Source organism: Chiroxiphia lanceolata, chromosome 15 (genome assembly GCF_009829145.1).
Source record: "Chiroxiphia lanceolata isolate bChiLan1 chromosome 15, bChiLan1.pri, whole genome shotgun sequence".
Classification (NCBI taxonomy): Eukaryota; Metazoa; Chordata; class Aves; order Passeriformes; family Pipridae; genus Chiroxiphia; species Chiroxiphia lanceolata.
In genome coordinates, this window is record NC_045651.1 from 7,374,031 (window position 1) to 7,401,482 (window position 27,452).

Sequence of the window (27,452 nt, forward strand, 5' to 3'; positions counted from 1 at the left end):
CCTTCCTTCCTCGTTCAACTGCGGTCCGCTGCCTTCGCGCTACAAAAGGCCCGCGTTCCCCCCGCCCGGTGCCGTGGTACGGTCCTGGCCCCACCCCTTGGCCGTGCCGCCGTTGGTACGGCCCGCGCGGTCTCGTCAGGCGCAGCAACATGGCGGTGAGTGAGTGAGGGGTGTCCGGCCCGGGGGAGTTTTGGGGGCTCTGGGCTCTGCCGGGGCCCCGCACATCGCCCCAGGGCCGCTCTTCGGGGCCGCGGCCGTCGGGCAGAGATCTCGCACAGGCCCCTCTGGGCCCTCTGCCCGGCTGTCGCGGTCCCTTCATGTAAAAGTCTTAGGAGTGTCTTGGTTTTGAGGGAAAAGAGCCCAGTCCTCAAGCTTTATGAGTGCGGAATCTGCGGTGCGTGTGTCCCGTAACAGTTCCCATATGTTTTATGGTAAAAGAACAAGCTTCTTTAGCATTTACCATATGTTGCTTTATAAAAGAATAAGGAGAAGGGCTATTTAACAAGCATTTAATTAAAATCACTTGGGATGCTTTATTTGAAGAACCCTGTCGGTAAAGTACAATTAGAGCTGTTACCAGACCCTCCTCTTGGCATGGGGAGGGCTGTTCCCACTTTAGGTGTAGCAAGAGAAAGAAGCATCAAATCGAGTTTATGGAGACTCTGGAATAAAACAGAATTCCATGAGGTGTTTTTAGTTGTATGATCCTGTCCTGTCTCCCTGGTTCAGATCCCTCTGAGTTTGTTCGTTATTGGCAAGATGATCAGTGTATTCGTGTGTTACTTGGCTGCTGTCCCTCTTTTGCCTTGGAGAAGGGTTGTTAACCCTTTCCATACGGATCCCGGGCCCTGTTTTGGGAGGGTGCAGCTCAGGGTGCAGGTTTGCACAGAGCCACCGCTGCTGCTCTGCCCTGGGGTGGTGCTGCAGTGCCCTGGAGCCAGAACAGCGCTCACCCGAACCCAGGGGAGCTCAGGAGTGTTCTGGGATAACTCGCAGCTCTGTGGTTGTGAACTTCTACAGCCAGACTTTTTTTCCCCCTCTCTGTTGAGCAGGAGCGTAAAGGGACAGCGAAGGTGGATTTCCTGAAGAAGATTGAGAGAGAGATCCAGCAGAAGTGGGACCATGAGCGGGTGTTTGAGATCAATGCTGCGGACAGGAAGGACCAAAGGAGGTACTATTGTGTGCTTTTTCTGCAGGTTTTCTCTTTCACTGCTTGAAATGTTTTTCCATTTAAAGTCTGGGGAGGGAAAAGTGGCCCCTTTGCAGTGAGCAGTGTTCTTGGCTCTTCTGTAGGGACTCACTCACATATTGTTGGCATTGCTGTAGCTGACGATGTAAAGCAGATGAGTATGTGTGTGGCCAAGTTCCAGCAGGGACAAGAGAAGCTCTTTCATTCCTTGGCAGTGTCTGTGCCCTCTGTGGTTTTAAATCCAGGTTCTCTTTGGTGACTTGTACAGCTGGAGGAGGTTCCTCAGTGTGATGCCTGAGCCTTCACTACTGGAAGGTTTCATTCTGATGGAGGGTATGTCCTGCTCTGCTTGGCTGAGAGAACAGTATTACACAAAATCATGGGTCCTGCTGTTGGCCAACCTCTTGTACTTTGTGCAGAAGTAGAGGAACCACATGTGTGACCATTACTGTTCCTCAGATGAGGGGCTGTGATTTCTTTTCTTACATGAACTATGCAGAGTTGCCCTATCACCTGGCTAATTCTGGTCCTTTCTAGACCATTCTACCTTCCACCTGTGCTGGGTTTGGTTACTGTTTTGCTTTGATAATGGCTTTCTGCTCCTGTGGTAAGATACTGCTGAGCTGCTGTGTTGGTGTAGAAGGTGCTTCTCTCTTGGGTTACATTTCCTCCCACCTGGTTGGTTCCACAATTGTTCTCAGCTGCCTGAAATTGGCTCCAAAGGAGTGGGCAGGTGTCACCCAGCTCTGCCCTGAGGAGGGGATGGACCGGAGCTGCAGGGAGGAAGAGCCTTTCACAGGTGCAGAGAGTGTTCTGCAGGATTGGGAAAGACCATTTAAGTCTTGGTTTTATTTCTGCCCCAGAGCATCCCTGAGAAACTTGTTTACTCCCTGGGAATGTGCAGTGTGCTTGGGAGCACGGCTCCTTTGGGATCAGTGCGATCCATGCTCTTCACACTGTGGAGGGGCTGCCTGGGGGAATGGAATTAGTCCTCTGGGAAGGTCTCTGCCTGGAAAAGCAGTGACCTTGGCAGTATGAGGTTACTATTTGCTGTGTGGGAAAGTCAGACTAAACCAAGATAATAACTGAACTGGTGTAACAGGTGGCAGGTTCTTAAATTGTAATTTTTGCAAGCAAACAAATGACTTGGCCTTTATTCCTGCATGTTTATAGATCAGTGGGAGCGTGTGAAAGGAAGAGACAAGGTGTGAAGTAGAGTGCAAAGGTAGAGGTAGAAACTCAGTGTCCTAAAGATGTATTTTGTTGTTGGAACCTGACTTTTCAAAGCAACTAAGACAATGTTTATATCTTTGAAATACCCTGCAACAATACATCCCTGTGAAAGGAGTGATTATTTACAGTGTGCCCTTAAAATCTGAACTCAGTCAGTGGGTGATTAAATAAATGACTTTAAGCCTCTGTAGTAATTAATTTACAGAAGCAGGATTAGAATTTATTACCTGTGGGAACATGTTATATCCATTTCAACATTTCTTTGTGATGTCTGTCCTCTGAGGGTTTTTTTTGTGTTTAGGATTTTTTTTAAGAGGATAAAGCCTGTTAGTGTAGCAGCTCTGTAAAATCAAAGACTCGTGTTACTGGCAGGAAAATAATATTTTAATGTCACTGTAGGCTGATAACTGAATGTGCCAGTTACCTGTTTTACATGTGCATTGTCTGATGGTCACTTTAAAAGCTGATTGTTTTAATTCTTTGACTTCTCAGCAAAGGAAAATACTTTGTTACCTTTCCTTACCCCTACATGAACGGCCGCCTGCACCTGGGACACACGTTCTCCTTATCTAAATGTGAGGTAAATATTCTCCTTTGCTGATACCTTTTAAATACTGCCCCAGAACAAATGCTGATTTTGTAGTTCAGTTTTAAGCTAACAGAAGGCTTTATTAATTCCTTTATAGCATCAGTAATGACTTATTACACTTTTTTTTCCCCCCCATATTTTCAGTGGGAATATTGCTGGCTGAAGGGAAGTGCCATTCATGGCTCTTTGAATTCGAGGAGATGGGGCTGCAGGTGTTTCCTCTGTTCATTTTTTCAAATGAGGTTTTTTTGTTTTTTTTTTTTTTTAGGAAGTGCTGCTAAACAAGTCAAAGTTCACAAGAGATCTGACTGTCTCTTTTGTTTGTACCTGCTGTGCTCTGTGACCTGTGTGGGAGCAGGTTTTGGGGCACTAGTGGGTGGGATTCCATGACATCCATCTCTGCTCCCATTCTTCTCTGGTCAGCCTGGAAGCTGGACAAGCTCATGCCTGTGCAGCCCAGGCAGTACCAAGCTCCAGTTTCACCTTCCTGTCATGAATTCCCTCCCCAGCTGGGTGCCTACACTCACCTGTCTGTCCATAGCTGTGTATTAGAGAAGGAATCACAGCTGGGTTTGAGAAGGTGCTTTCTCAGCCCTCTACCGTTCCTGTTTCAGCTGTTCCTTTTTTCCTGTCTGTAGTTTGCAGTTGGATACCAGAGGCTGAAGGGGAAGAGCTGCCTGTTTCCCTTTGGGCTGCACTGCACAGGGATGCCCATCAAGGTGAGAGCTTTACAGTTGCTGAGGGTCTTTTCTGGGTGGATTTTATCCCTAAGGCTGCTTGGAGCCTTGCTTACTGTCCATCCCCAGCATCACCTTAGTTTATGTAAAAATTCATCAGGACAGTGTGATTTGGAACCTGAATTTGCTGTAAAGATGTGTTGTACTTGAACTGTATATCATCACTTCCTAGAAGATAAGATGCTCTAAAACTAAATTTTACCTGGTGTACGTTTTTCTTTGCAAGAAAATCCTCACAATAATCCTGTTCCTGCCCTGGCAGGCATTCTGGGAGTAGCAGGATCTCCTAGAAGTTAATACAAGGTCCAGAAAAAGTTTAAAGCATTGTAGTGAAATGCAGAGTGTTATCAGTAAAACACACTCCTGGGCTGTGATTTCAGCCAGTGCCCAGAGAAGTGCTGACACACTCCCAATAACTCTGTTCAGGCTTGTGCAGATAAGCTGAAAAGAGAAATGGAATTGTATGGCTGCCCACCGGAATTTCCTGATGAGGAGGAGGAAGAGGAAGAAAATTCTGGTAAAAAAGAAGAAGAAATTATCATCAAAGACAAAGCAAAAGGCAAAAAGGTAAAGTTGAAACCAAGCCTTCCTGGACTGAGAGCTGTGCTGTCAAAGCTTCAGAGTGTGCATTGCAGTATTTTCCTCCTTTGGGCTCACAGAGTCTCGTGATGTAAAGATTTTCATTGTTTTTTCCAAGGTAGCTGGGTATTTTTAAAGTAGACTTGAAAAAAATGCATCAGCTGCATGGTTCCAGAGATACCGTGGTAATGCATGAGCCTTTACTGGTGAGCTGGTGCACTGCTTCATAGTTTCTTGGGAAAGAAAAAACCAGATCATCCAGAGTAATACTCTCATTTTTTTCTCCTTTTTTTTTTTTAAACCCTTCACCAAACATTCACAAACAGGTTGTAGGAAATAACCCTACTTTTTCAGAGGTAGGGGCTGTGTATACCTACTGTTCTGATTATTCTCTTGTAAATTGGTATCTAGCCAGTTCTGGCTAGATATGCTCTAGTGAAATCATCTAAACCATTTTGGCTTACCAGGTAGTTAAATGAGATTTAGGATTTTGGGAGTATCAAAAAGCAAGGCAGAGAATCAAGTGTAGGAAAAGCTTAGAGATGTTCTTGTGTATGTTTTTGAGGTGTGCTGAAGAGATTGTCCTGCTGTCAGTGTTGGGTTTCTCTGTGTGACAGAAGGAGTGACCTTTCCTGCTCCCACGGGCAGGGAGTTGCTGTTGGGGAGAGACAGGAGACAGGAGATACTCAAAGGATAACAACTGGGAAAAGTACCATGAGCAAAGTGACAGCAGCAAAGTTTTTGGTGCAAGGGTGTGGTGGAGGGCTCACCACCTTTCTGTGGTGCAAACAGCCATGGGTTTGAGCAGGAATGGGCCATTCCTTGCCAGGTTGTCATGGCACAGCTGCTGCAAGTGTGTTGGACATTGGCATGGAATGAGTGGGAAGAGGGGGGGTAGGGAGTGTGCAGTGAGTACAAGGTAGGAAAGATTGTAGAATGGAAACTCTAATCATTTATCTTCACTGCTAGAGAGAGAATGTGAGAATATTTGTATTAACTTGTATATCTGGAATTGGAAACTGTAACATTAACAGAGAAAAATGCTCTTGTGAGTACAAGACCATGCACTTCTTCCTGATTCCAGTTGTTCTTTTAGAGCAAGGCTGCTGCCAAGACTGGCTCTTCCAAATACCAGTGGGGAATCATGAAGTCTTTGGGCCTCTCTGATGAAGAAGTGGTCAGTTTTTCTGAAGCTGAGCACTGGCTGGATTACTTCCCTCCCCTTGCTGTCCAGGATTTGAAGAGCATGGGATTGAAGGTGACTCTTGGAAATCCAGATCTCAATTACACAGGCAGTCATACCTGTACTGTTAGTGTGTTTGTGAATGTGCTGCTTCTCCTTGGAGATTTTCTGCATAATACCAACATTATTCTAGAAATGTTTCTGGTATTTATGGAATTACTCATTCAACCTTTTCATAGTCTGGGATGATAATTAAATGCTTTCATGTTTAGAGCTTGTACCCCGTGCAGTGGTCTTAACTGGAAAATTGTCAACTAAAGGAATTATGACTTCTGGTTCCCATGTGAGATAACTGGTCTGTGGTCAGTACTGACAGTAGTTTTAGGAAGAATAATGATGTGATGTTAAATAAGGGTACCTGTCCTGCTGACAACAGATTTTTAAAAATGAAGACAGGTAGAGATGATGAAACAAGGCAGTGCTGAAATTCAGTTTGAGTGGTTGGTTAAAACTACTACAAAACCTCTAAAATTCCCAGTCAGTGGAGGGGCCTCAAGCCTTTGACATCTCAGCTCTGAGAGACCAGGCAAAAACATGTTTAAGCATACAACCTTGGTGGGATATGTACTGGCATTGTCTTTTTGGAGAGAAAATTCTTTTTATTTTTAAAATAATAAGTTTGCTATTATGAGATTGCTTTAATTTCTTGATTGTGTTTACTTACTGGAGCCTCTTGCCCATTTCCAGGTGGACTGGAGGCGTTCCTTCATTACCACAAATGTCAATCCCTATTATGATTCCTTTGTACGATGGCAATTCCTGACATTAAAGGAAAGAAATAAGATTAAGTTTGGCAAAAGGTAAGCTTCCCCTCAGGTCTGGGTTTATTAGGAGCGTGGATAAGCTCAGCTTACCAAAGACAGAGCCCTGTGACACGTCTCTAGAGCGTGTTTTTCACTCATATGAAACCAGAATCCTTTTATTGCTGGTGCTCTGCCTGACGTGGTGAAGTGTAGTTGTGCCAGCAAAGTGTGTGAAATTGTGTTCCTGGTTTAATTTTTCCATGGGGACCAACTCAGAGCAAAAAAGGGCCAATACTAAATGCTCTTGCAAAAACCGAACTCTTTCCCAAAGAGCTTTATTTTTTTCCTCTTGCTCTGCACTTTATTGTACTCACTGCTAAATGAAAATATACCTTTTTCTAGATACACAATTTATTCTCCTAAGGATGGACAGCCTTGCATGGATCATGACAGGCAAACAGGAGAGGTAATATTTCTACTTGACATTTTCATGCATTGCTTATGAGCTTAAATACTGAATGGAAAATAAATTGTATCTTGGAGCAAAAACGAGTCTGTACGTGCAGAATCACTGGGTCTCAGTTGTCAGTGCGTGTGAAAATTGAGAGAACTCCTCTCCTGAGCAGATTTGTCTGGAACTATGGATAGTATTTTCCATTGTAGCTTGTTTTTGTGATTCTTTGGCAATCTGTGCCAGCAGCATCACTCCGTCATGTTAAAACAAACAAGCTGTTGTTAACTTAGATGTTGCTGAGACAGTGTCTGACAAGATTTTAGGTGTAGGGATACAGTATAATCTCTGTGCAGTCTGCATTTTAGTGAGGAGCCATTCATATGGATGGAAATAGGATTTACTTTGAGGAAAGCATCAGTACCTTAAACAGTGTTTGGACTAGGTTCCTACAGAATAGGGTTTATTTTCTTTCCTGCTCGAGTCAATGTCACTTATTGATTGTTGCACTGTTTGTGGGAATTGTAGGGTGTTGGGCCTCAAGAGTACACGCTGATAAAAATGAAGGTGTTGGATCCTTACCCTGCAAAATTGAGGTAGGTCTTTACTTCTTAATGGCAGATAGGCTCTGTCTCCTGGCCAGAACTGACCACTGAATTAAAGAGTCTGTTTTGCCTAATGCAGAATTTAATTTCACGAGGTTATTTCCCTCTCTTCAATGACCTGGTCTGTGCTTTGAGCTGCTCTATTCCCTGTCTCTATGTGGAACTCAAACTGGAGATTAAAAAAAAAAAAAAAAAAAAAGAAAATGGAAAACTCACAAAGAATTAATGACCCACTTCCTCCTTTAGGAAACGTTACCTGCAAGTTGATATTGGCTTAATAGCCTGTTCTGTGTGATCTGAAATGTTTTTGTTTTGGTAACTTACCAAATACTTCCCCCCCCCAGTGGCCTGAGAGGAAAAAACATCTTCCTGGTGGCTGCCACGCTCAGGCCAGAGACCATGTTTGGCCAGACCAACTGCTGGCTTCGCCCAGACATGAAGTACATTGGCTTTGAGACCAGGAACGGGGACATTTTCATCTGCACCCAGCGCGCTGCCCGCAACATGTCCTACCAGGGCTTCACCAAGGACAACGGGGTCGTGCCTGTGGTCAAGGAGCTGATGGGAGAGGTGAGCATCCTGCAGTGTGCTGGGCAGGCTTAGCTGGTCCTCTGAGGCTTAAAGGTGATGGTGGAGGTCTAATTACAAAGAAAATACGAGGAGCTATTACAGAAATTTTGGAGTGTTTGGTGGCTAAAAAAGCAAGCAGCAGGCAGCTTCCTTGGCACCCGAGCCAGAGCTGCTGCTGGGAGGGTAACCTGGTGTACTTACCTGAGGAAAAATGCATTCCTGTTGCTTCCTTTTGTATGACTTGGTGAAGGGATGGTTTTAAGTGACATTTTTCTACTTGCTGGGAAGAGTGAATGGAAAGGGAGGGGGAAAAGTAATAGCTGGAAAGGGTTACGTGGAAGAGGCTTTTGTTGGTGCTGACAGTTCCAGTACATCTTTGTGAATGAAGCTTTCTTAGCTGAGCAGTTGGATGTCAGTGGTTTTGAGATTCACTGTCCTTAACTTGTTTGCTTTGAGCAATTTAGTCAGTGGCATTTGTTCATCCTGATCCAGAGGACCTTCAGCTGTTTGCATCCCTCAATCTCCATTCACTACAACTTGTCACTGTCTTTCTTGATCCTGCTGTCAAAAATGAAGTAGAAAATACTTCAGTTTTTCTTCCTTTGTTAGTAGACATGATGTGAATTCAAGCAAATTAGCGAGATAGAAGACAGCTGCCACATCTAGACTGCCTCCTGTCAGTGCATGAAATACCTTGACAATATGCTTTTCCTTCTTGGTTTAATGTAGCTTTTGACAGTGGCTTCCTAAGTCATTCCTGCCTTGATGCTAATGTGCTTCAGATATTTGGAAACAAACTTTCCTCCTGCTTCCTTTGTTTTCCAAACTCTACAAGCCAGTAGTTTAGGTTTCTTTGTCGGTATTTGACTTTTCTACGAGTAAGTAGTGTGTGTACCGTCTGAAATGGTACCACAGGTTTTCTTATGTACTTTCTCCTTGCCTAACTGTATACGTAAAATGTATTTATTTGTTTGTAATGTGTAAGGAATGCCAGAAAACGTGAAGAATACCAGCTAGGAGAGCTTGCTCAGCTAGGCTGAAACCCTCTGATTTACTGTAACGCTGTTCCTTTGTCCTGCTCAGGAGATTCTTGGTGCTGCGCTTTCGGCACCGTTCACCACCTACAAGGTTATCTATGCCCTGCCCATGCTCACCATCAAGGAGGATAAAGGTAACTCTGCAGCAGAGCCTGTTGGATGGACACTGGGCATTCAGAATGTCTGGACCAACCTTTTCATCTGTTTATCTTTTCCTTTGCCAAGGAACCGGAGTGGTGACGAGTGTTCCCTCTGACTCTCCAGATGACTTTGCAGCCCTGAGAGACTTGAAAAAAAAGCAGGTCAGTCAGTTAACTGACTTGTTTCTGTTTCCTTTCCATAGTGAAGAGGGTCAAAAGTGGATATCCGGTGGGTAAAATGAAACTCACTTTCACTAGAATTTTTCCATCTCTTACTTGAAATCAAAGTAGTTAAAAATAAATGAAGTTTAAACCAGCTGGGATGGTTCAGGTTTTTTTCTCAGACTTCGTGTCTGAGTTTTAGGCAAGAATTACATAACTTGTGCTGCATGTTAAGGTAGAGAAGAGTACCAGTGAGACAGAAATGAATTCCTGTTGTGGGAATTACTTCCAGAGATGAGATTAAGATTCTGTCTGAATTTCAAATGAGACTCAAAGTAGCTGTTGCTATTACAACTGCAAGAGTACATCAGTGTCTGAACAGGTATCCCTAAATGTTAAATTCTCGTCCATTCATTTTCAAGGTAGAGCAATATTAATTTTTCCACTCTTAAAAATGTAGACAGTTACGACAAAGAATCACCTGGAAATGAGATGGGGATTGAACTCAGGTGTGAGAAATGGTGAGAAGGCAAGGAAGTGGCTTTGTTTGCTGTATAATAAATAAAATATTTTTCTTCTATCTGTATTGCTTTTTTTTCCCTTCCAATTTTCAAGGCTTTGAGGTTGAAGTATGGCATCAGAGATGAAATGGTCCTGCCTTTCGAGCCGGTAAGTGCACCCAGATGTGTCCATCTGCAGCACACAGGACCTTGTGCTCACTGATGAGAAATGAACCAAGAGATGTGCCTGGCTCTTCCAGAATTCCTGTTTGAAGTCCTCAGCTGAAAGAGCTGAAAAGCTTAGAGTAAATTTTTCTTGTTTTCCTGTAGTTATAATATTTGATCTGTTAGGGGTTGCAACCAAGGCTTGTTATTCTATGCTGTACTTCAGAGAGAAAATTTTTGTGAGAATTATTGTTTTGGAAGATGGAATATAACCTGTTGGTTGATTTAAAAAAAAAAAAAACAAACAACAAAACAAAACAAAAAAAACCCAGCACCTTTGAGCCTTAATGGCCAGATTATGAATGGATCTGTCCTATGGAAAGAGCTGAAGTCCCTCACTGTTAGTGCAGCCTCAGGGCTGAGTCAGTTTTCATTAGAAAATGCAATCCCAAAAAGCCATCCCAGTGTATTGCAGTACCCTTGGTTCAACAAACCAGCTCCAGTACTGGAACAGCTTGGTACTGGTGTCATGTCAGGAGATAAAACTGGGCAGCTCAGGAGCCACCCTGGGGACTGCCAGGAACTCTTGGTTGATGAGTGGAACTACACCAGTACTTCATAAGTCCTGTGTAATTTGATTTGTGTTAGATGCTGCAATGGGGTTTAACAGCCCTTTGGTAATTCCCAGGTGCCCATCATTGAAATCCCGGGCTATGGCAGCCTTTGTGCTCCGTTTGTCTGTGATGAGCTCAAAATCCAGAGCCAGAATGACAGAGAGAAGCTTGCAGAGGCCAAGGAGAGAGTGTACCTGAAAGGATTCTATGAAGGAGTAAGTAATAAAAGATTGTGGTTTCTTGCTGAGTTTGATTAGGAAAAAAAAAGTGGATAAAGAATTAAAAAAAAGACTGCAAGAAAGAGGAAGACTGTCCTTTTTCCCCAGAGCACTTTTCATTTAGGCTTCTCCTGCAGCCAGGTTCTGCAGTTGGAGGAGTGATGCAGAATTGGAGAAAGAGAATGGAGGAATGTGTGAGTGCAAACTGAGATTTATAACCTGATTTCCTAGCAAGTGGTCACCTTCTGGGGAGCTGATCCATTTTGTTACAAGTATTGATTGGGAAACTGATATGAAAGAACAAGGTGTTGCTGTGGGTGGGTTTTTTTGGTTGTTTGGTTGGTGGTTTTGTTTGGGGTTTTTTTTTATGTGTGTGTGTGTGTGTTTTTGTTTTGAGCTTTTTTGGTTTTGTTTTTTCCTCATGTCATTACTTGTGCAGTAGATCTCTGTGTATTCCTCAGCTGGCAACAGTTTTTATTTCTGACTTTTTATGCTCCATCACCTGTGTGGATGCTGATGTGTGTACAAATTCTTTTTGGGTAAATATAGCTACATTTAATGAAAAAAAAAAACAAACCCCACATACTGTTGTTTTTTACACGTCAAAGACTGTGGTACCTGCTACTTCCTTCTGTTGATCTGAAGAGTTATAGCACCTATTTCTTATTAAATTTTTAAAAAATCGTGTCCTGTGACCCATCTTTTACAGGTGATGTTGGTGGATGAATTCAAAGGACAAAAAGTTCAAGATGTCAAGAAATGCATTCAGAAGCTGATGGTGGATAAGGTATGTGACAGTGTGCACATAGCTGCTGCTGAATTGTCCATTTTTACAGTGGTTGGAAAACCCCCAGTGTGGTTCTGCAGCCCTCAGGGTGCTTTGGGTCTCTGCAGAGCACAGAACAGTGCTCAGAGAAGGACCTGGTGTTCTTGGGCTGAATGGGATGAGTAGCTTAATTAGTCCTCTTATTCCCTGCCTTATCCCATCACCTTGCCTAGGACATGTTTTGGTGGTCTTATTTATTCTTTAATATAGTTGGGAGGCTACTGGAAGCATAGGATCTGAACTCTAAGTCTCAAGGCAGTAAAGGGGGTGTATGATGTGCAAATTCCCGATTGCTGGGCCCATTCTTCAGAGAAGGGAGAGCAGTAAATGAACAGCATTTGTGGCATCTCTGTAATGCCACTCTAATCAGACTTTCCTGATGAGGGTTGGGAGTGGGAGAGGCTTCTGTCATTTAGTTGTTATTCCCTTGTTGTTGCAGCATTGTTATGTCCAGATTATAATGTAACCCTTCACCCTGCATCAGCACATGTGGTGTGTGCAGGTAGATTGGAAGCTCAGCATTCAATTTTCCTTTACCTTCCCCACCTCTCTCTGTCCCCTGGGGTTTTCTAGGAGCTGTTTCAATCAGTGGGGCATAGTCAGTGAGGAATATTTTGTGCTTCTGTCCTCCTTTTCCTCATGCATGGAGGCACTGTGTACAAAATGCTGTGAGCTGGTACCTCAGAGAAGCACAGTCAAGCCTTGCCTCATTTTACCCAGGGGAATACTGAGGCAGAGAGCCAGGGCAGGGATGAGAGCCATGCAGTAAATGCCATAAACCAGATTAGAATGGAGGAGATGCTTTTTAGTAAGTTGTCAGGATTTTCAAGACTTTGCTAAATACTTAAATCTCCGCCTTCACTGCCCTTTCAACTCTTAGAATGAAGCCATGATTTATATGGAACCTGAGAAACAAGTTATGTCGAGATCTGCTGATGAGTGTGTCGTGGCCCTTTGTGACCAGTGGTAAGTGAAGTAAAGCTGTAGTTATAAAGTGACTCCAACTGTATCTTACTTCTGGATTGCTTTATTACAATGAATCTTTCCTGACTGTAGGTATTTAGATTATGGTGAAGCAAACTGGAAGAAACAGGCCTCAGAGTGCTTGAATCATCTGGAAACGTGAGTTATGGACGTGGCTGTGATGGGGAGTGACTGTTTGCTGCTGCTGGTGGGGTCTGAGAGGGCTGAGAGCAGTAAGAGCTTCTTTCTTACAGGTTCTGTGAAGAGACTAGGAGAAATTTTGAAGCTACTTTAGGCTGGCTACAAGAGCATGCTTGCTCCAGGACATATGGCTTAGGTAGGCAAAACACTCCTTTCTCACTCAATGCTTCATGAGGATGGTAGTCCTTGTTTCATTTGGAAGGTTTAAGTGCTGTCTAGCATCCCCAATGGTATAGGGAAGTGTGGAACAGCATTATCCAACTTGCATCTTGGCCCAGTATCCCAGAGAAGGTGTGCTTTGTTTGAAATGCACATGGCCAGGGCTGAGTTTATTTTTGGATTACTACAGGGAATCTGCAGCATCTTGGGAGCTTTTTATCTGGGCCACTGATTTGGAAGGGACCTCAGGAGAGGGAACTAATACCATTTCTTGGGTGTTGGCCTTAACTTCTGACTAGCCTTCATCTTGTGTAGCCTGACATGGGGCAGCTGTTAGAAGTGCACTATAACCCCCAGCAAATGTTTGTGAGCTGAACTGTGTCAGGAGACTGATTCAAAACCGGTGTTTGCTCTCGAGTAAAATTTTCAAATGCCTAGTTTAATTTTTAAACCCATTATTTTTAAAACCATAAACGTGAATACTACTGTATATATGTGTGTGTATATGTTCCCCTGAAAGTCATAAACTGCTTATGTGTGCTTGAGAGCGGTGCCTGTTGGTCGGGATGGTGCTGACTGTACCTGAGAGCTGCCTTCCCCCTGTCCAGGGACCCGCTTGCCTTGGGATGAGCAGTGGCTGATAGAGTCTCTCTCTGACTCCACCATCTACATGGCCTATTACACAGTGGCTCACCTGCTACAGGGAGGGAACTTGAGGGGCCAAGGAGAATCTCCTCTGGGCATCAGGTAAGGACACTGAATCACTACGTTCTCTTTTTAATTGGATGTGCTTATCTCCTGAATTGCTCTGCACAAAGACTTGCCAAGGAGGCTGAATCTTTGCTTTTGTGTTTAAAAAGCATTGCTGTTAAATTTAACCTCCTGTGAGCAAAGTTACAGCAGCTCTGCAGAGGGGAAATAAGGAAAGAAAGGAGTGTGGTGGGCAGTGTGAGAGAAAAGGAGGAGAAGTGCCTCTGAAAGCAGAACTGTGTGCAGAGTAAATCACAGTTTTCAATACTTGTTTGACTTGCCTTGAAATGGTCCTTGCCAGGTGTTTGAGTGATTGGTTTCAGTGGCTGCTGAGGTCTCTCTGCTTACTGAGGCTGCTTTGCACTATAACAAATTGTAGGCTGCAGTGTACAGAGGGAGGAGGATTTAGCACTTAGGTTTTGTCATTGTATTAAATGTTGGTAACTCTCTTAGAAGCTTAGAACCATCTTTTCTGCACAACGTGTATGTGGAAGCCTTCAGAGTAAGAGGGAGGGGGGCATTTGTACCAAAAAAACTCTTAAGGCTGCCCTGTGACCTTTTGGTTGGAATGGTTGTGAACTTCAGTGATAGAGATCAGAGAGATAATACAGCTCAGGCTGGAATTGAAAAAATCACTTCCTATTGTGCCTTGAGTGTTCTGCTCTAATTCTGTGTGGTTTATTAACTGCTTTCTGGAGTAGTTTACGCACTGGAAATGAAACTTTTCTTACTCAATGCTATAACTAATCTGAAAACCATTTCCAAAGTAAAGATTCTGATTCTTACAGAGAGAAATAGGTCTGAGAGACTGAGCAAGGCTGTCATTTGGGCTCAAACCTCTCTAATTACAGAGAGGCTACCCACGAGCTAGTCATGTCTGGAAACAAGCTTTGAAGTGAGCATCCTGAGCCTTGAATTAGAGATTTGATGTAATTAAGAATGGACAATTAGAGTGCACTCCTATGTGAGTAGATAACATCTTACAGATTTGGCAAATGCTTTTTACTGGGACTTGCTGCGTGGGGTGAAGGAAAAGGGGTTTTATGGCCCATCATGTTAGTCACCTTCACCTGTTACAACAGATTTGGCACTGAACACAAGCTCAGTCACAGCACAGGAATTTAAAGCCTAGAACAAGAGCTACCAGGACCAAACCAGTAAATTAGTGCCTGTAAGATTTATTCTAGGCTGGTGGTATGGACCGTCATTTGGGGTGGTTGTTTAATGTGTACTGGAGGTATGTGGGGTCCAGAACTTTCCTCTCTGCACAGCACAGGCCAAAGCCCCTTAGCAAATGTTAACACATAGCAAACTTCAGTTTGAAAGTATTTAATTTGGAATGCTTAAAGTTTCTCTGTATAAATAAGGATATGTGTTAATGCAGCCCAGTGGCTGCAGAGCTGTGGGTCTAAGTTGCATCTCAGCAGTGTTTTCATTCAGAATTGTGGATCCTGCCTCTGGTAATTGGCAGGATGTGCCTTGTAGTAAATGTTAATGTTACCTGTTCATTCCATTCAGAGTGGGAATGTTTTCCATGTAGGTGGTGAATTGTACAGCAGTTCTCTCCTGGCCTCCTGCCCTTTGACTTCCATGGAAGCCAGAAGGAATGACCCTGTGATACGTGCTAGTGGTGGGCTCTCAGTGTTCAGTTATGGTGGTGCTGAGGTTTGGGGGTGACAGATGGAAAAGAAATTATGGGGTTTCCAGGACACTGAAGATTATGCTTTATTTATTAATCACTTTTTCTTTATGGGAGTCTTCATGCTTTATTGTGAAATCTCAAAAGGCAGTTTAAGCAGGGCATGGCTCAAGCAGTTCTGAGTTTGCTTCTGTTGGATTTACTCATCTGATCTCAGGCAAAGGACCTGGGCACTCTCTGTGTGTGTTTACTGATCACATGGAGTGTGCTGTGAGAATGGATCAACAGGTTTAAGGTGCCTTGTACAAAATGCTGTGGAGTGTGAAAGGAGCTTTTACTGACATCTCACTGTGGGACTGATTCTGTGCAGGGCACATCAAATGAGCAAAGAAGTTTGGGACTACATCTTCTTCAAGGCAGCTCCATTTCCTAAAACTGAGATTCCAAAAGAAAAGTTGGATAAACTAAAGGAGGAGTTTGAATTCTGGTATCCTGTGGATCTCAGAGTTTCTGGCAAAGATCTTGTTCCAAATCATCTGTCATACTACCTCTACAATCATGTGGCCATGTGGCCAGAGCAGAGGTAAGTTGGGATGTGATGCAGGTGGGCAGGAGGCAAAGCTGGAGACTTTGTAGTTCTACTACATTTGTTAATGGCCTTTGGACTGTACAACATTCAGAATTGGGTTGAAAATATGTTCTTTCATATTGCAGCTTTGATACAGTTGTCTGTAGTAGAAGTTACTGAAATGGGAGGGGTTTTACCATTATTTCCCCTGTTTTTTTCTGCCATATCTCCTCCTGTGGATTTTCCAGTGTTGAACTGTATCCCTGCACTGGAATTTGCATGACTTTATTAACTCTTCTTAATTCCTTCTCAAGGATGGTTAAAACAGACTGTGGATATGTGTATATGTATGTGTGAGTGTACATATATATATGTATGCATTCCCATTGACTGTGCTAGGTTGAGAATCTTTGCCCATCACATGGTGCTTTTAGGATGAAGATACTGTTTGCCTTCCCTTGAACCTCTGTTTAAGGGTTTTATAAAACTGTATACAGAAAAAGTGGGTTTCTGATGTACTATAAAGATGATTGTGGGGAATTTGATATCTGCTTCCTCTGTGGGTAGAGATATGTGGACCCAGTGCTGTTGTGTGCTCTTGGACAGTGCCAGTCACCTGCCTTTAAATTAAATGTATCTGAATAGAGGGAGGTGAGATGAATGAACTAGAATTGCAGGTGCACTGCTCCCTGCTTTGCCTTTCAGCAATGGTAATTCCTAGCCCTTATACTGCAGTTCTTTTCATCTTCAAAGACACTCCTTAGTATTTTTAAGACAGCCCTTAGGTATCTTTTTGAAGATTCCACTTAAGGCGTTCATCCCAAACTGGAACATAAAATGTTTGTTCTTTTTCCACAAAAGAGAAAATGTGTTTACTTGACCAAATGCTTTGTCTTCAAACAGAGAAAAATGGCCAGTAGCTGTGAGAGCCAATGGACATCTGCTCCTCAATTCTGAAAAGGTACAGTGAAGTTTCATGTATGACATGGCTTTTGTGTTGTCAAAATAGGCATTTGCCAGCCAGACTGGAAAATTCTTCTTGGAATTTAACAGGGGGAAATACTGAAATTTCTTCATTGGTGCCCTCCAGTTTTTCATTAATCAAAGACCTGCCTTTCCTCTGATTCTATGGAACACTTCTCTTAAGTCAGCTCTTGTGTAGCCTTGCCAGTTTAGTAAAGAGTTCAGTGCATGTCTGTTAAGTTTTAGGGTAATATAGAATGCTGAATGATTTATTTTACTAAGGTTCAGCTTTGTAAAGCACTGAAATAGGTACAGTGGGAGGAAAGAGTTTGTGCCAATAACTTGCTAATGTGTGCAGGTTCTGACAATGAGTTGAATTAAAAGTGGCTAAACTCAGGAATTAGGCTTTGGAGACTGTCTGATATGGGGAAAAATAAAAACAAACAAACAAACAAACTAAAAACCCCTAGCAGAGTCCTTAATGAAAAATCAATGAAGGGCGAGCTGAAAATGCCAATTTTAAAGAGGTATTTAAGTTTAATTCAGGGAATTTCTGGGGTTATATTTTGATGCTGGGTGCTTGCAGAGTTCAGTCTGCTTTTGTTGTGAGACCTTGTTCAGATTTACCACGTGCTTTTTGTTGTGATTCATGAAAAAAATGGTTTACCCAAACCCTTGTTGGGTCTGTCTTGCTTATCCACCAACACAGGGGATGTGTGAGAAAACAAACACTCTTCTCTTTCTTTCAGATGTCTAAATCGACAGGCAACTTCCTCACCCTCACTCAAGCTGTTGACAAGTTTTCTGCAGATGGTGAGTGTGTTCTGACCTGCATCTGATTGTCAATTATGCCAAAATGACTAAAATGAGTGTTTTGCTCTAAGGAGTTTATTGGAATGTGTTTATTGGAGTATCGAATGGCAATAAATCTGCCACTTACCACCTGTTCCTGTTGAAAGGCTGCACTCCTGTTTGGAAGATTGGGATGTGTGTTAGCACAACACCTGGTTCAGCCAGGAGCTGCTCCTGGGGTTGAGCCCTCCAGGAAGGGCCTGTTTCATCTTTCTATGTTCACTTAAGAGATTAGAACACAAGACACATGCTGTTTGTGAGCACAGGGTGTGTATGTTTGTGCACTGTGTATCCATGAGTGCTCACGTTCCTTCTTCCACACTCCTGTGTTTTGGGCAGTGACTGTGCTGCTCTCCTGGTTCTAGTGTCTGTCTGGTCCCTTCCCAAGGAGGGCAGTGTGCCTCTCCCAGATGAAATACCTCCTTTGAGGCATCTCTGGCTGGCCAGGCAGTTTATGACTTTGCTTTGCATTTATTAACTGTGACTGAAGTGAGCTGTCAAGAGGTGCAGGAGGCACCAGGCTCCACAGATATCTGCCAGCTAAGGGCATCCCTTATCATCCAGCCACGGTAGCTGATCCCATTTCCTGCAGGCATGCGTTTGGCCTTGGCTGATGCTGGAGACACTGTGGAAGATGCCAACTTCGTGGAAGCCATGGCAGATGCTGGTATTCTTCGTCTCTACACGTGGGTGGAGTGGGTGAAGGAAATGATTGCAAACAGAGACAGCCTGAGGAGCGGCCCTGCCAACACCTTCAATGACAGAGTCTTTGCCAGGTATGGTACAGAGGTTAACAGTACAGTTTGGGCCATTTTTTACCTTGCAAGGAGCAATCCTGTAGTTATTTTTTTTCCTCTACAAATTAATGGATTCCATAAAACAGAGCACGTTACAGAACAGGTGATGGAGTTGGGCTGCACTGGTGACAGTGTTTTACAGAACATTACCATTATGTGGGGCAGACTATGCAATAGTGATGTTGTCACTTCCCTTCCCTCCCCAGTGAGATGAATGCAGGCATAATGAAGACAGAACAAAATTATGAGAAGATGATGTTTAAGGAAGCTCTGAAAACTGGCTTCTTTGAGTTTCAGGTAGGAGGGCTCTTCTGAGGTGTAAGAAACTGACACCTGGTATTTGTTACTTTGTGGATTTCTTTTGATCCTGCTGTCTCTGATCCTTAATTATACAGCTGAATTGGAATCAGAATTGTGCCAAGAAATGAGTACTTCAGTGGAATAAATCTGGAATTGCAGAGGTCTGCTTGCGTCAGTTTACAAATGTCCAGAAGAAGACAAATGTGATGCTGCAAATAGTCCTGATATTCTAGTACAAGCAAAAAACTGCTTAAAAAAGGACACTATTAAAAACTGTTGCTTTTCTTTAACTCCTTTGTAATAAGGAACTCTTCATAAGAAATCCAGATAATTCATCAACAAAATTGTTTGGAAGCAGAGTGCTTTTTGATATCCTCCATAAACCATGTCTCCAGAGTGTCTGCAGAGCCGTGCCGCTCCACTTAACGAATTACAGACACTCCTTCATGTGGCTGCTTTGAGATACTCAGGAGCAGGATTGAATAGGCTGAATTATGTGTAATGATAGATCATATTCATTGCCTTTTTCTTAGTCCTTATTAGTATCTGTATGCAGGCTATTTGGGATGACAGCACCTGATACACAGCTGTGGATGTTTTTGTCTTTTATGTTTGTGCCAATAAACACTTTTTTAAAGTACTGCATTAATGCAAAAATCCAAGGGCCAACTGGCAGATTCACACTCCGGTGCGTCAGGAAAATACAGTTCCTAGAACTCAATAATGGATTATTACAAGCTGCTCACTCTGTAAAGGCGTTAGAGCCCAGAAGTGTGTGAGTGTTTCTCCCTGGCAGCTGAGGGCTCATGGCTGTTCTGGTGTGTTTCAGGCAGCGAAGGACAAGTACCGGGAGCTGGCGATCGAGGGGATGCACAGGGAGCTGGTGTTCCAGTTCATCGAGGTGCAGACTCTGCTGCTGGCTCCCATCTGCCCCCACCTCTGTGAACACATCTGGTCCCTGCTGGGGAAGGTACTGGTGCTTCAGTTCTGTCATTGATTCAGACCTAAGCTCTTGCTGGATTTCAGTAACGCTCATGTCAGGTGTTATTCATGTGCAAGTAGAAGAAACGTGTCAGAATCCAAAGAGCCAGAATGGCTCCTTGTCCCTAGGACAGTGACTGCAGGGAGCCTGTCTGTTGCTGTGATGATATGTGCAACTTTAATACCAGTCTCTTTGGTTGTCTACTGACAAGGAGGTGATCTCAAATTAAGCCAAACAATGCAATATTCTTACACTTATGCATAAAACTTAGTTTTGTTTGTTTTTTTAAGTGGCTTCTGCTTGTAGATGAAGTGCTGTAGCCATATGGCAGTTGTGATTGCATAGTCCTGAACACACTTGCAAAGAAGTGCTTGTTGGCTGTGTGCTCACTCCTTTACGGCCTGGTTACAGGTGGGCACTCCCTGAGGTCCGAACTGTCCAAACTCCACTTTGCAATCAAGCTGTAATGGTTGGAAAACCCACCTGATAATGTGCGTTCACCCCAGTGCATGTCTCTGCTTCCTCTCTCCAAAGCCTGACTCCATCATGAGAGCCTCCTGGCCAGCAGCAGGGCCCGTGGATGAGGTGTTGATTCGCTCCTCTCAGTACCTGATGGAAGCAGCTCACGACCTCCGGCTCCGCCTCAAGAGCTACATGGCACCTGTGAAAGGAAAGGTGAGGGTTGTCTGTTTAAGTGTGTGTGCTCAATAATTCTGTAATTCCTAAGGACTCATTCCTAATTTTTTTTTGTTTCCTCAGAAAAGCACTAAAGAGCCTGCCCAGAAGCCTTCTCACTGTACCATCTACGTGGCGAAGAACTACCCTCCCTGGCAGCACACCACCCTGTCTGTCCTGCGCAAGCACTTCCAGGTGCTCGTCCCTTCCTGTTCCCTTGACCTGCTTCCCTGCTTTTTTGGGGCTCTTTTTCCATCTGTAAAAAATTTATAAGCTGTAACTTGTTACCAAATGATTTCAGTAGATTAATCTTCTTTATGCTTTGTCAACTGTACAGTAAGTTTTGGTGCTTAATGAAAATGTCCCAAGGACCGTCGGATTTTATTGGTTTTGACAATCTGAGTAAAAACATACCTGTGCTCTGTTACTTCTTTATTTTTAAGTGATTAGCTTTTAAAATATTCTTTTTCCCAAGTATATTTCTGTGGAAACATTGTTGACTGACAGACTAATGCTTCCTTACTCTGTAAGTGGGCTTAGAAGCATTGTTCTGATCCTTGAATGGGTGTGTGTACCACTCAGCAGTGTTACAAGAAATAGGTTGAAACGGAATAAATGAATCATAAGAAGAAATAATCCTTTCTGAAAGCGGAAGGATCTGTGCTTCTGACATGTGGAAACAGCTCAGAGTGGCTTTTAGGATCCTGATGAACTGTCCTGGGTCTGAACACACCTGGGTTGTAGCTGATAGATTAGGGAGTCCTGACTATTCCAGCTTGTGGCATTGAGATAAACCAGTATTCTTCATCTGGAGTTCTGGAGATATTCACCTTTGGGCATTGTATAGGCTTTTTTTCTGTATTACTGTTAAATGCTGTTTAGGCTGATGTTTCAAAAGGATGAGTAAATTATCTGTGGAATCAGTGATGCTGAAAAACCTTGCTGGCATTTATAGGAAGGCAGGGAGGGTATATGATATTAAAGGGTAAGTTTTTTTAATGATACCTGTTCTCTTCAATGGTTGTTCATCTGTGTTTAGGTCAGTGGAGGTCAACTTCCAGATAATAAAGTAATTGCCAGTGAGCTGAATACCTTGCCAGAGCTGAAGAAGTATATGAAGAAGGTGATGCCTTTTGTTGCCATGGTGAAGGTGAGTGTCAGAGAGACAGTTCTGGTACGGGAAAAGCTTTGGTCAGTGAAGTGTCTCACTCCTGCCCTTTGCTTATTTGGCATCTTCATGTGTTTGTTTATAAACATCTTTAACATCTCTGGAAGAATTACATAATGAAAATGTCTCTATGTGAATTAGCCCAGGTGAGCTCAGGGTCTGGTTGAGGTTTGGTGTTTGCAGATGCTTCAAACACACCTGGATTCCTCTGCATTTTAAATTTATCATATTTGACTTCTCTAGTTTTTCATGATGAAATGAGAATCAGGTGTTGCTCTGGAGACATAAAATTGGAAGTTAAGATCAAGGCCAGAGTTTTGCAGTACTTTAAAGGGAGATAAAAAGGGACTGTTCTGAGCCTTGAATGGAATTATGGATTTTGTGTATAATTCTTATGTTTGTCACTTAATATTCTGATATTCCATTATTTTCCCTGAGTCATGGAAGCCTATGAAAATCTTGGCTTCCATTTTTTTTAAAGGAACTTTTTTCTGCTTGCTTTCACAATAAAAATTCAATACAGCAAGAAGCAAGGGCCAAGAAGCAATGAATTCACAAAATTTTAAAAAAGGGGGGCCTGCAGAGTGGGATTTAAAACCTCTTTGACTTGTCATGATCTGTAGAAGTTGGGAGGGATTAGTGATGGAAAAAATCTTAATGAGTGTAAAAAAAAATTACTTTTTCTCCTTAAGCTCTAGCTTGATTTTTGAAATGCATGCAATAATGTCTTCTATTTAAAAGCTTTGTCATGTGTTCTAAATGGAGGTGCTCTTTGCCCTCTCTCTGGGGTTACTCTTTTTGCCTTTTCATGGGAGCTTGGAAGCCTTCAGAGGAGCAGAGAGCACAGGGCAGCTCTGCAGCTTCCTGTGTAAGTTTGTAAGAGCTGTAGGGATGTATTGGATCCACTGAGCCAGCTGGGAAAGATCAGACAAGCTCTCAGTCCTGGGAATTAAGGCTGAAACATCCCTGGTTTTTGGTGTCCTTAGTCTGGCAGCAGTGAGTGATCCTGGGGCTCACAGGGGCTGGTGTGCTGAGGTCTACCCAAAATCCATCCTTTCACTTTCAAAGAGAGTAAGCAATTTCACACAGAGACATGGAAACATCTGACCTCAGACTCCCCAGATCAGAGTGGTTTTGTCTGAAACCAATTATTCAGCACTTGCAGAGTACAAGAAGCACTTCTGCTTGTGCTTCCCACTCATCAGAGGAGGGCTGAAATGTAGGAGAACCTCTGTGATTTACAAAAGGAAGCAGTTCCGTGTTAAAAGGGAATCTTTCACATTAAACTGATGAGGAAACCAGGAAACCACAACCATGCTGAGGCTGACAAAGCAGAGCTTCAAAGGAGGCAGCTGGCTCAGCGTGTGAGAGCCAGGCAGGGGCAGATTAAACTCTGAAGAGGAAGTTCTGTTTTAGTAAAAAAAAAAAAAAAATACGCGTGGTTTTTATATTGCCTTTAATACTGTGTCTCTTGTGAGTGTTGCTGCTGGCTTTCTGGACTAATTAAGTTACTTTTATGTTAACATACAAAGTGGTTGTTATTTCCCTGCAGAGAACTTGTTGTACGGCTGCTGTGAGCACGTCCAGGTGTTGTGGGCTCGTCCTTTATTTTAAACTGGGTCATAAGCCTGAGTTTCCTGCTGTGAAATGCCACTGAAATGCTGACTGATTTTGTGAATTCTCAACCTGCACATTAAGTAGGGATTATAAATAACTGTGAATGTCAAACACCTTTTCAATTCTATATTAAAAATGTGTTCTAATTGCTCTTACTCCTCCCATCAGTGTCACCAACTCCCTGCAGAAGAAGCCCTGTTACAAGAAAATTATTGCTCCAACGTTAGTGTTGTGCCAGCAGAGAGCTCTCGGATTTACAAGCCTGTTCTTTTCATGACTAATGTGGATAGTTTGCCATTTCGAAGCACCATTTTACTTGCAGCATTTAGAGGTTTTTTTAATACCCTTTTTTTCTCTTCCCACCCTGACAGGAAAACCTGGAGAAGAATGGTTCACGTGTTCTTGATCTGGAACTGGAGTTTGACGAGCGTGCAGTGCTCATGGAGAACATTGTCTATTTGACAAATTCCCTGGAGGTTGGTACAGACTTGGCACCCACTACTCAGCATTTATTGGGATAGCTGGAGGATCAGCCTTCCCTAAGGCTCTAAGCCTGTTTATGTTAACTTCTGGGTGTACATTGCTCAAGTAACAGTTTTTTAGCAACTTTCCTTTTGTCAAATGAGGGTGTATAAATCTGTTCAATCTAGACATGAGACACAGGGGTAGGTGTGTACTACACAACATGGTCCCAGAAAACAAGGCTGGTTTTTACTGCAGAACTGGATGTACCTGTGAGAGTAAAGTGAAACTTCTGAAGAGACACTTTTTTCTGAGCCAGCCTGTTTCTTACATGTTTCCAACTGAGGAATTGAGAAGGAATGATCAGAGTCTTTCAGCTCCTACCCTGGCACATTGACTCTGCAGCAGGCTCTGGTAAGGGATTTTCACACTGTGCTCTGTGAAAAGGGTCCAATCTGGTAGCAGTTGTGCTGCTTCATATGAGGAACAGAATTTAGTTTAATAGGAAACACGGCAATGAGGGGACAACTCAAGCAGGTGGTGTTTAAGAAAAAACAATGAACAAAACCCCACTAAAGCAATCAAAAAACAATCCCAAAAGCCTAAACCAAAAGCAACTGTTACAAGAATTAGAAAATATGTATCACAGAATATGCCAAGTTGGAGGGACCCACAAGAATCATTGAGGCCATCTCTTGGCCCTACACCCATTCCCAAGAGTCACACCATTGAACTCTTGTCAGGCTTGGTGCTGTGACCACTGCCCTGGGGAGCCTGTTCCAGCATCCAGCCACTCTGTGGGTGAAGAACCTCTTTCATATATTGCACAGTGTGAAACAAGTGTGACTTTGCTGGGCTTGTCCCATGTCAGAACAAAGTCAAGAGTGAGCAACAACTTTTACTTTAAACTATCTGTTAATCTGCAAACCCCACTGACTTGAGGGAGGGAGCACTGGCTCAGTGCAGCTGTTAAACAGGGGATCTTTCATGTGGGACAAATTGAGCAGGAGTTGTCAGGTTCTGCCCCAGTGCAGACTCAGCCCATGTGATGACTCCCAGTCATGCCATCAGCTCTGCTGCAGGGAACTGGGGTTAATTGGGAGGTTTTCAGGGTTAATGGGAGCTTGGTGTGGCTGTGCTGTCCCTGCCAATGAGCCACACTGGGTGCTGACCTACATTGGAGGGAGTTACCTGTATGGGACATGACTGGGCAAGTCAGGAAGTCACCCCTCAGCTCTGCTGAGTCTGAATTGGGCTCTGTCAATGCTGTGCCCCCCTCACCCTCCCAGTGCACAAAGGCTTTGGGGACAGGTGGTGTTGAGCAGAGGACCATGAGGGAGGCTGAGGGAGCCTGGAGAGCATGACCTGAAGGCTGTGGGCTTGTGGAGGCTGCCTGAGGGGAAGATTTCAGAGCAAGCTGGTGCTACTTAGAGAGTTAAGGGTGACCAAGCCAACCTCTGTTGAGGTGGTGGGCTGCCAGTCAGACAAGGGACAGTGACCAGGAGTTGGGTGCAGCTTGTGAGGCTGGGGGAATGTTGTGGGGACAGCAGTGTATCCTCAGAACAGGCCACCCAGAGAGGCTGGGGGGTCTCTGGGGATCCCTGTCCTCAGAAACTCACTGGTGGGTTCTTGGGCACCTCACACAGGGAGCAGGTGACACTCCAGTCCCTTCCAAACAAGATTTTATGGTTTTAGGTGTGCTGTTGTTGCCTTATGTCAGTGCAGGTTTACTTTCCACTTCCCTACACGAACAGCTGTTTGATGGGGCTGTAACTCCTGCTGTTCCTTCCAAAGCCATTAAACTCCTGCTTATTCCTTCCTCTCCCATTTTTTTTGTTTTACAGCTGGATCATATTGAAGTGAAGTTTGCTTCTGAAGCAGAAGATAAAATCAAAGAAGACTGCTGTCCTGGAAAACCATTTTCTGTATTCAGAACTGAGGTAAAATCAGAAACTCAGATAGTGGAAATCTTAAAAACTTAATTTAAAACTTAAAAAAAACCCAAACAGACAAAGTGCATGTGCCTTTTAAGAACTTCAATCAGACAGGATTGTTCATTATGTATTAATATTTCTAGCTCTTTTAATAGTAAAAGTGTCATTGATTTCCCTAAATATGTCCTAAACCCTTGTTGAACTCTGGGCTGTATTTTAGCTTTGGGGCAGTGCTGGCATCCTGCACTGTGGGGCAAGTTCTAGGGGGATTTTATCCCCCAGAAGATTTGGGGACAGCAGATGTTTATTTGGTTTAGTTTCATGTTTCCCCTGAGGGATCACAGGTACAGGTTCTCCTTTAAGGTCTGTGTTGTCTCTCACAGCCTGGTGTGTCTGTGTTCCTGGTGAACCCTCAGCCCTCCAACGGCCACTTCTCCACAAAAATGGACATCAGGCAAGGGGACAACAGAGAGACCGTGATCAGGCGCCTGATGAAGATGGACAGAGGAATCAAAGGTAACCACTAGCACAGGTGTACAGCTGTCCCACCTGGTGAGACCAACATCTCCGGGAGAGAAGTGGAAGCGAGAGCTGCTGAAGGTTGTGCTGCTGCAATAGGTGCAATGGGAACAGAGCTGTGTTTTGGTGAAAGATGCAGGGACTGAGAATCAAACCAATCTGAAGCACTGTGAGCTGGGTGTAAAGGGAAATCTGGACCTCATCCTTAAACTTGTGACAGCAGAGGAGTTTTTCCTGAAAACAAGGGAGATGAAACAGGGACTCCTTCTCTCTCTTCCCAGAAGGTGTCAGTGTGCTGTTGGGCACAGGGCTGGAAGGCTGTACTTGCAGGAAGGCTTGGCTGAAGGATCGCAGGCTTCCTAAGGATTTTTCTTGGACTGCTTTAGAAGTCTTTTATTAGTGTGTATTTTAATAGGGAATTGTACTGAATACAACTCTGACCTTCCTCTTCCTCCCAGTCTCTGCAGCTCATTCCTCAGAAAATGAGAAATAACTGTTCAGTTACTCAGAGCTGTCCCAAGCCAGATAAGGCAAATTCAGTGCTTGGAGTGTGGTATTGGGAGCTGGTATTTGTGTGGGGTTTCCCCATTTCTGCTGGTAATTTGCTGTGTAACCACTGAGGGACATCATTGTATTAGTGTAAACCTTAAGATTACTCTTACTCCAAATAGAATGTACTTCCTTGGAGCAGGTGTGGAAGTCCCAAGGGGTAGGCATTGCTCTGGCTAACTTGTGTGCAGCTCCCGTGGCCTGACCAGCCCTTCTCTCTGTGCAGATCTCTCTAAAGTGAAGCTGATGAGGTTTGATGATCCCGTGCTTGGGCCCCGTCGTGTTCCAGTCCTTGGCAAAGAGGAAGCAGGGAAAACTCCAATCCTGGAACAAGCCATCTTCCACATTGACCTGGCCCAGAGGCACGTCCGTGTCACCGAGAACGGGCTGACGAGGGACATTGGGGACACAATTGTTTACCTGGTTCACTGAACTGGCACGTACCTGGCAGTGAGGAAGGCTCATGGAGGGACTTTAAAGCATCTGTAATAAACAAAGAATTTGTTCTATTAAAAAAAGCCTACCCCAACCAACCTGAGTTCATGTGTGAGTTCCCCCTGCTCTTTTAAACAGGGATTTGATAAAATTATTTTCCTCTGAACCTTTTTGGCTTCTCTTGAAACAGTTACCCTGAATGTTAATGTGGAGACTCTTCTTTCCAGCTTTGGGCAGGGTGTTCAGAAGCAAATGCCTTTGTGGAATTCCACTCCTTCCTCAGGGGAGCTGTGCTGATTCCAAGCTGGATTTGGCTCC

The 27,452-nt window shown here is 43.7% G+C and overlaps 1 protein-coding gene across 1 annotated transcript; it reads left to right on the forward strand.

Annotated features, from left to right (window-relative positions):
* Positions 1 to 70: 70 nt before the first annotated feature.
* Positions 71 to 27,237, forward strand: LARS1 (leucyl-tRNA synthetase 1). Its single transcript, XM_032703009.1, has 32 exons — positions 71 to 155; positions 1,053 to 1,171; positions 2,915 to 3,002; positions 3,650 to 3,730; positions 4,175 to 4,315; positions 5,424 to 5,585; positions 6,258 to 6,370; positions 6,716 to 6,779; positions 7,293 to 7,360; positions 7,714 to 7,939; positions 9,023 to 9,110; positions 9,202 to 9,278; positions 9,894 to 9,947; positions 10,632 to 10,772; positions 11,485 to 11,562; positions 12,482 to 12,567; positions 12,658 to 12,723; positions 12,819 to 12,901; positions 13,533 to 13,671; positions 15,684 to 15,896; positions 16,785 to 16,842; positions 17,594 to 17,657; positions 18,289 to 18,472; positions 18,700 to 18,790; positions 19,623 to 19,763; positions 20,310 to 20,450; positions 20,535 to 20,645; positions 21,490 to 21,600; positions 23,607 to 23,711; positions 25,542 to 25,637; positions 26,015 to 26,147; positions 26,926 to 27,237. Exons 1-32 carry the CDS (start codon positions 150 to 152, stop codon positions 27,129 to 27,131), a joined length of 3,534 nt encoding a protein of 1,177 aa, XP_032558900.1. The 5' UTR covers positions 71 to 149; the 3' UTR covers positions 27,132 to 27,237.
* The last annotated feature ends 215 nt before the right edge of the window (positions 27,238 to 27,452 follow it).

What these genes read in the sequence shown, in the direction of transcription:
- LARS1 (XM_032703009.1), top strand. An exon ending in ACAAAGCAAAAGGCAAAAAG is followed by an intron (nt 4,316 to 5,423) that starts GTAAAGTTGAAA and finishes TTGTTCTTTTAG; the next exon opens with AGCAAGGCTGCTGCCAAGAC. An exon ending in GATGGACAGAGGAATCAAAG is followed by an intron (nt 26,148 to 26,925) that starts GTAACCACTAGC and finishes CTCTCTGTGCAG; the next exon opens with ATCTCTCTAAAGTGAAGCTG.